This window comes from Mus pahari, chromosome 4 (genome assembly GCF_900095145.1).
Source record: "Mus pahari chromosome 4, PAHARI_EIJ_v1.1, whole genome shotgun sequence".
NCBI classification, from domain to species: domain Eukaryota; kingdom Metazoa; phylum Chordata; class Mammalia; order Rodentia; family Muridae; genus Mus; species Mus pahari.
The window spans coordinates 133777820-133786441 of NC_034593.1; the positions used below are offsets into that span (position 1 = coordinate 133777820).

At 47.2% G+C, this 8622-nt stretch overlaps 1 protein-coding gene across 4 annotated transcripts in view; it reads left to right on the plus strand.

The window, feature by feature from the left end:
* Ssx2ip (SSX family member 2 interacting protein) overlaps nucleotides 1-8622 on the plus strand; it is a 40582-nt gene that overhangs the window by 6457 nt on the left and 25503 nt on the right. For 3 of the 4 annotated variants that reach the window (XM_029537821.1, XM_021195872.2, XM_021195871.2), the window contains exons 2-4: nucleotides 6140-6269; nucleotides 6773-6942; nucleotides 7785-7997. In XM_029537821.1, the coding sequence (XP_029393681.1) occupies nucleotides 6227-6269; nucleotides 6773-6942; nucleotides 7785-7997 (426 nt within the window). In that variant the 5' untranslated portion in view covers nucleotides 6140-6226. The remainder of the gene's footprint in view (nucleotides 1-6139; nucleotides 6270-6772; nucleotides 6943-7784; nucleotides 7998-8622) is intronic. The other variant, XM_029537822.1, reaches the window with a different exon arrangement.

An 8622-nucleotide genomic window follows, 5' to 3' on the forward strand; every position in this document is an offset into this window, starting at 1 on the left:
GGCACCAGACCGCATTACAGACAGTTCTGAGCCAACGTGTGGTTGCTGGGAATTGAACTCCGGACCTCTGGAAGAACAGTTGGTGTTCTTAACTGCTGAGCCATCTCTCCAGCCCAGCTTTATACATTCTTAACTCAATATATCCAGAGTGAGATGGGAATTGTTTCAGCCTGCCTTAACATCATCAAATAGCATGGCTAATGATAGGGATCTTGTGACTGTCAATGGATTTGCTTGGCTCTGCCTCCTGTCTTCCAGTGCCTGGTTTTCCACAGGTTCCTGGGATCCAAACTCAGGTCCTTGGGCCTATGAGATAGGAGTCCTGACTGAGTCCTGTTCTCAGTGCTCATTATACAGTCTATCGTGAACTTGTTTGCTTTCATAATAAAACACATAATGCAAGGGGACTTTGACAGTACCCTCTATATAACTGTATGTAGAGTCCTCTGCCCCCTCCTGTAAGGCAGGGGTCACTGAATCCTGCGTTATTCTTGTGTCTTAAAATACAGATTTATCACATTTGTTTTTCATATGTGCATAATTAAAAACCAAGTGTTAAATGTCCTGTCTCTTGGAACACTCTTTCTGTTGGGTGTCCCTTATAATTCATCTGTTGTGTGTCACTGGGTTTCTGATGGCCGCATAACCGCCCGTCTTGGGAACAAGTGCGTGCTTGGGTTGTTGCAGGATTATTCCCTGAGCTACTGCTCTGCTGTGGGAAGTACTCTGCTGCTTCCAGACCCACCTCCTAGGGTACCTGTGTGCTGCAGTCTCTCCTGCTGCAGCAGCACTCGGGTGTGAGGACTGCTTCAGCCACCGTGCTCAGCTGCCTGTGCTGGAAAGACAGCAGTTGCCTCTGTCTAGCTGGGGCATCACTGAAATCAGGTCTTCGTGATTTTATCATGATTTGCTTATCCACACTATTTTATTCAGCCTTTGCCGAGTTGGGAGATCGGATTAGACCCCTGTCCTTGGTGGTGTTCACAGAGGAAGAGATTGCTCTGTGGGGCCAGATGGCCAGAGAGTAGCAGTGTGGGCTGGGGCTGGAACCCTGGCTCAGCCCTCTGCTCCTCATTAGCCCTGTGACCCTGCCTGCATTACCGTTACATCTGCCTTAGTTGTCTTACCATGGAAAGTAATTAGTACTGTACACAGGGCCGTAGTGAGGTGGACTTGGGAATCCTGAAGCATTTAGACCAGGGTTCTGTACTCTGGTTATACTTGGCCCGGTTCTGGCCTGTTGTCTAAGTACCTGCGTTAGTCTTAAGACTAGAAAGTGTGGCCCTATCATGTTGTCGAGGAGACGAGATGGCCTGTGGGAAGTGACTTAGGCAGACTAGGGTCCCAGACATGTGAGCAGGCAAGGAAACCCCACGATGTACCCTGCGTTCCTAATGGAAAATCTCCCTGCTGGCCCTAAACTCAACATGAAGGCAAATTAATAAGGTGGTGACAGCTTTTGGGTTTGACCCTTCTAGTGTGGAGTAGTATTTTCTTTGAAGAATGTGTGCCTGTTTAAGAACTGCATGCCTACCAGTTGTGTCACTGCCCGGGAATTCCTATGGTACTATGCCATACAGGTGAAGTAGCTTAGATTTTAAATTTGTAAAACTAAGGTTGAATTTAGTGTGTTTCTACTTGTAGGTGACAGAGTGTGATATAATCACAAGCTATAGTCTCCTCTAAAATGAAATCATAATTAAAGGCATTACTCATAAGTAAGTAGATTTCATTTCTGAGAGATAAATCATGCCGATAACGGAATCTTCAAGTTCTGTGAATTTAGAAGATTACTAATGTTGCAGGATTTCATTTTAACAATTTTATTTTCGTATTCCAACAATCTGGTAGCTCAGCTTGGTGATATTTTAGCGGAAATGTTAGTGAACTATCTAAAACCATGTGCAGTATTTAGAAGGCCAGCTGGCACCGTGTTACTAGGTTCCTGTTAATTCCTGACACTCGATGGGCTTGTGTTGTAGAATTCTGATGGGTAGGCATTGTGCTGTCTTAAGCCTGAATTGCGAGTCAGCTTGGGAAGAACACTTGCTGTGTAAGAGGCTCTTGTTGTGAAGGTGGTGTCTCTGGCCCTCTCCTTTCCCTGCTGTAGATGGAGGACAGAGCTAGGGTGACCAGGACACTGGGGAGCAAGCACGGACTGGGCACGTGCCTCTTTCCCATTGCTGCTTGCTCTCACGTCCTCCAGGATGGACCCTGACTTGTTCACTGGAGTTTTTACTGATTAGTGGTGGTCATTTTGGGGTATACAGAAATGTTAACTGTGCACTTACTGCAAATGATGAGACAGGTAAGATTCTGAGAGATGAAAGAATATAGTTGGTGTCCAGAACCACAGAGGTGAGTGGGGGCTCGGGTCCTTGAATATAGATGTGCTGTGACCTGCTCTATGCCAGGGGCTTGGCTGCGAAGACTAGGACATTCCCTGCCTCTCCAGAAGCCCAGGAACCATTGAGCATCACACACAGAAACATAAATAGAAGAGTGGGTTCTGCCCCTCACAAACCAGGCCTTAGCATCCCTGTTGCCTGGTATCGTTTTCTGCTCCATTGTGTCAGGATGCATAGAAAGTAGTGTTACAGGCGACTCAGAAATGTTTCTTTTTGAAACATATGTTATCTGTTCCTGAATAACAAATGATTTCAACTCAGTCCAGCTCATCCCAGCAAGCGTGTACTGTCTCACAGCTTGCCTGCATCAAGAATCTTGGCAGAGCTTCGCTGAGTGCCTGTGGCTCAGAGCCTTAGCAGGGCCAGCATCTTTGCCTGAGCTAGGGCGCAGACAAAACCTGCTTCCCACTTGTTCTGACTCTTGGCAGGCCTGGTGACCTTTTTGCCACAGGTGTCAGTTCCTTGTCACTTTGCTCTCAGGTACTCACAACAGGGTGGCTTGCTTTGTCCAGAAGGGAACCTGACAGATCGTGAAGGGGAAAAGTCTGTATAAACAAGATGCTGGTGCATGCGCAGACGAAGGCTGGTTTGGCTTTGTGTCTAACTTCTGTAGGGCTGACATGCTCTGAGTGAGCCTGCACACTGTTGAGTGGTGGAGGGCTCAGACTGAGTGGCACAACCAGGCCAGCCCCGGTGATCTGAGCCCCAGCGTCCAGCATTTGACACAGAAAACTAAGCATTAACTAAAGCTGGCATAAACAGTGCTGAGCTGGGGAAAGCCTTTCTTCCTTTTGGGATAGGTTAAAGAGGCTCCGTGGAAGAGCAGAAGCCAGGTGTGAGGCCACAGCTCCCTGTGCAGAGAGGTGGTGAGCCTTGCTGTCTTACCGATTACAGAGGTTTTAGATCACTGCCCAGTGTCTATGTGGACATCAGTTCAGTCTCCAGGTCTTCTAAGGATCAGTGATCAGCTTTCTGCTTCTTCCAGCCCTGCGATTACAGAGCTACAGATCACTGCCCCATGTCTGTGTAGATAACAGATTACATGGGGATTAGATGACTGTCTGGGGTCTGTTTGGACATCAGTTTCCAGGTCTTCTGGAGATCTGTGCTTCCCTTTCCTTGAGAGCAGCAGTGATTTCTGCCTGTCTTGGAATGCTAACTGGTGACTGTGATGGCTGCTGGTGGTGCTGATGCGCACTTGTAGATGCATGCATGACCAAAAAGTACTGACAGTGAAGAACTTCCCTCTGCATGGGCAGCCCTATCCCATAGGCTGGGGTTCCACAGGAGAAAGCCGACTCCCGTGGGTGTTCACTCTCATATCCACGTCTCTCTCCCCTCTCCCATCCCGGTTTCCCCTCATTCTTCTCCCCTCCCTCTGCCCTTGGTGGGGTGACATCCCTGCGGCTGTGAGCCCAAGGAAATCCCCCTCCTACCTTGCTAATGTCAGGGATCTGCTCCTGGGAATGAGGAGTGGGGACACAGTGAGCTCCCACTAATTGCATCACGTGTGCCAAGCAGGTGACGAGTACCTGATGCTCCGTCTCATTTAATCCTAGAGTCACACTAAAGGGTATGGTACCATTATGGGATAGAACCAGTGCATTATGGGATATGACAGTGAAAACCCAGAGCTCAGAGGGAAGAGTCATCTACCCAAAGCAAAGCTGTCACAGACAGACAGGTTGTTCTGTTGTATCGTGTTTTGTTCAGAGCTGTGTCACTGAGGGTCCAAAGTTAAGTCATCCTTTTTACCCTTCTCTTCCTGGTACGGGAGACATCCATTGAGGGACAGAATAATTCAGGATCCCTTCTTTATCCAACCACACATGTAGAGCAAGGTCCCAGCGTATTAGAATGCACGTCCTGTGTGTTGTACAATATGCAGAGTGCCATGCTGTCGTCTGCTCTGGGGCCTTGCGTGCTGCCCTGTGGTCTAGGCATGCCCTGACTGATTCTTTACCCACACTCTAGTCCATCTTGAGCAGTAAAGGCTCTCTAGGATACATCTCCTTTTCGTGCATTTGTTTCTGCTTCTATGGTTGGGCCTGTAGTGTGGCACTGGTCTAACCAGTGGTGTGGCAGTAGCCTCATTATTGTTTACTGTTAATGCCTGCTCATTGTGATGACAATGACCCCATTAAAGCTTAAAGAAGCTCCTGTTATTTCCACACCTTCTCCTGCACAGCGGGAATCCAGCTTACTGCCCTCCAGCCTCTCTCTATGAGCGTTCATCTTACTTGCCAAGGTACATCTCTGTACCTTGTGGTTCCCTTACTTGGCTACACAGGCCATTTCTTGTCTTGGGATTGACTCCACAGCATTTAGACCTCTGCTCAGTGTCGCCCTCTTGTGGTAGCTGTGACCAGTGCCTCAGATAAACAGCTTGCAAGGAGGGGAAGTTTCTCTTGGTTTAGTTTCATGTTTCCCTCCACTGGTTCTGGTCTCAGAGTCGCCAGGCCTAAGGTGTGGCAGACGTGCTGTGGGAGGCACTGCTGGTGACGGTGCAGAAGCAGCAGCAATAGTGCACACCTTTAATCCCAGCACTGGAGAGGCAGAGGCAGGCAGGTCTTGGAGTTCAAACCCAGCGTAGTCTGTGAGTTAAGTTCCAGGAGAGCCAAGACTACACAAAGAATCCCGCTCCCTCCTGCCCCAGCCCACCCCAAAAAAGGAAGAAAAGAAGACACCAGCTCACCTTGTCACAGTGAGAAAGGGAGCAGGGCAGCGAACAGCCAGCCCCAAGGGCATGCAGTCCACTAACTGCCTAGAGTTCCCAGTACCCCCAGATAGTGCTTCTAGCTGGGGACTACAACCTATGACCCTCTAAGGTTCATTCATGTTCAAACCGGAACTGGCCCATCCCCAGGTAACTTTCCCTGAGTGATGTAGATATGTCCCACCCCAACACTTCATGTTATGGAGACTACTTTTTAATGTAGTTCTGATCACTCTGCTAAGTTATTACCTGCTTCTGTCGTGTCTCCAGCCTACCCGTCCCACAATGAGAGAGAATGCGGCCAAGGGTTACTATCTAAAGGTGTGTAACTCGAGGCTGTGGTCCGTGGTGGTCACAGGGGCAGGAGCTACATGAGACTGTTGGTTTCTGTACCCACGGTTGAGAGCCGTGAGAGCAACTGCTTTGTTCAGCTCGCTGGCTTCTCTCTGACACAGTTCAGGCCCGGCCATGAACTGGTGCTGCCCACAGTTAGCTCTTTCCTCACTGTACTGGTGCTGCCCACGGTTAGCTCTTTCCTCACTGTATGTGCTCTGTACATACTCATCCAACCTGATGTAGATAGTCCCTCACTGAGACTTCCTCCCCAGGACACTCTAGGACGTATCAGTTGACAGTTAAAGTGAACCAGCACAATATGTACTACCCACTATTCCCACTGTGTACATGGGAGTAAATATTACAGACCCTTTCTGTTTTAAAGGACATACATATGGGGCTCAGTGATTAAGAGCACTTGCCTGCTGTTGCAGGGAACCTGTGTTCAGTTCCCAGCCCTACCTGGTGGCTCACAGCCATTTTTAACTCTGGTTCCAGAGGATCTGATGCCCTTCTCTGACCTCCATGAGCTCCAGGCATGCACATGGTGCGCAGGCAAAACATTCATGTGCACACAAAGTGGAATGTCAGGAACTCAAAGGACATACAAACGCTGTGTACATTGGCTTTCACTGGGCTTCATCTTTATGTTTGACGTATCTGACCTTTGCCTTCTAAGGAGATGCTCACGTAGGAGAGTGACAGAGCTGTTGTAAACGTTGCAGCACTGACCGCCTCCTCAGGTATCCCGGCTCTGGAACTTGCTATGGGAGATTGGATGACTGTGACAGATCCAGTTCTGTGTTCAGGTAATTGAGTCCAGCAGACACCACCAAAGAGGAATTCTTGAGGAAAGCATAAACTACCGGCCCCAGCCACAGAAGACACGGTGACTGGCAGAGCTGGCAGTGCTGGTCACATACACAGTTTTCGTTGTCAGTAAAGTTAGAAAAAGCCAAGCTGTGCTTCGGTGGGCAATAGATTATTTACTACTTTTGAGGAAATTTTTATGCACTTGAAATCTGTTTTTTGGCTCCTTCAGTTTCTGATTAAACACATAAACTGGGTGTCACAGACAAATTTGTTGATCTGTTTTTATAAATGCAGTAGTAGAAGTTGAGATAGGCATTCATTTAACATATCTACCAGGAGTGGTCACTAATGTACTTGTGCCATTTTGTCATAGAAGTGTATATATTTCACATAAATGTGTGTTGGCCCTAACTTTAAAATACTGTGTATGAAACTCAGAATCTTTGGTAATGGAGATTGTGTTAGCTTTATAATTGCCTGAATGCTCTTTTATTTTCAGAAAACAAAAATCTCTCTCAATATACCTCAGAAACAAAGATGTCTCCGTCCAGTTTGTACTCCCAGCAAGTCCTGTGCTCCTCAGTACCTTTATCCAAAAATGTGCATGGCGTTTTCGGTGTCTTCTGCACAGGAGAGAACATTGAACAAAGTATTTCCTATCTTGATCAGGTAATGTGTTCTTATAAGAAGCAAGAACATGCCATGTCAGGCCAGGCATGGTGGCACACGCCTTTAATTCCAGCACTCGAGAGGCAGAGGCAGGCAGATTTCTGAGTTCGAGGCCAGCCTTTTCTACAAAGTGAGTTCCAAGACAGCCAGGGCTATACAGAGAAACCCTGTCTCGCAAAAACAAACAAACAAAAACAACAACAACAAAAAAAGAAAAGCATTTGCCAAGCCTGTGTGGCCAGAGACTTAGATATCCAGAGCTGCTATGCCTCAGAGCTGGGCTGACCCAAGGTTAACTGCAGTGTCTGCGGCACCGCACGCCACCTGTCACAGGCTCTTTCACTGGGATTCACTCATTTTACTGATAAAAAAGCTGGATAGCTTGTGCCAGGTCATGGGCGATTGTTCAGCAGATTCTAGAAAATTCATCAGTCTAGAAAATTCACCAAAGAATTTAAACTTGTTTGTATTCATTCTTTGAATACTTAATGTTACTGATCTGGAAAGAATTTTCTATTTTTCCCTTTTCACTGACTTGTCTATTAATTCATTGAAAAACAATTATATGTTGAAAGTTTCAGATGACAGGTTAAACCTGTATATTTTGTACTGCATAGTGTTTTTGAATATGTGTACGTTGTGGGCTGACTCTGAAGTGCACATGGGTTTCTTTTGTGTCTGGGTGACTTCAAAATCTACTCTGCAGTTTTTGAGAATGAACACACTGTTGGTAACTTATCACTGTGCAGTTCAGTAGCTCATTGTTGCTGAACTGAAGTATCCTGTTCTTGGACCAGCATCTTCCCAGAGATAACTGCTAAGCAGACGTTTCCTCCCCTCAGGAGCTGACCACCTTCGGGTTTCCTTCCTTATATGAAGAATCTAAAAGTAAAGAGACGAAGAGAGAATTAAATATAGTTGCTGTTCTAAACTGTATGAACGAACTGCTTGTGCTTCAGCGCAAGAACCTTCTGGCCCAAGAAAGTGTGGAGACGCAGAACCTGAAGCTGGGCAGTGACATGGACCACCTGCAGAGCTGCTACGCCAAACTTAAGGTACAGTCATCCATCCTCCTGTCTCAGTGCTGTGCCATAGGACACAGTGCCACAGGAGGCCACGGGCTTCAGATGCGATTCAGGGCTGTGTTTAAAACCTGAAGTTTCTTTAAATGTAGGAAGAGTGGTTTCCGGAAATGTGCACACATTGGTTGCTGCTGCTCACCGTCTGTGCTGAAGGCCTTGGCTTTATTGTTTAGAGGTTTCACTGAACCTGTAGAAAGTTAGGAAATGCATTCTGGGGGCAATCAGGATTCCCTCAGCTCACCCAACCTTGCTTGATAAAGGAGATGTTTCATAACACATTGGTGCCAAGGAAAGTATTCCCATGATACAGTACCTATGCCAAAGAGCAGGACTGGGTGAATGAGCCGGACAGCGTCGGACTCTGAGGGTGTCAGTGCTGCAGGGGCAGTAGTTTCCTGTGGCCATGGTAACCTTTCTCTGTAAGGAGAATACTGAGGAAAAGTGGCGAATATGTGTGGGAATGGATTTTAAGGGTGTGGGATAAGGGTNGAAGGAACATAAAACTAGAGCAGACTGAGTTTATTGATATGGGCCCTCTGAGTGGAGATTCTAGGTTTAATACGCAAGCTCGCACAGTTAAAAAAGGTGTCAAAAGTTT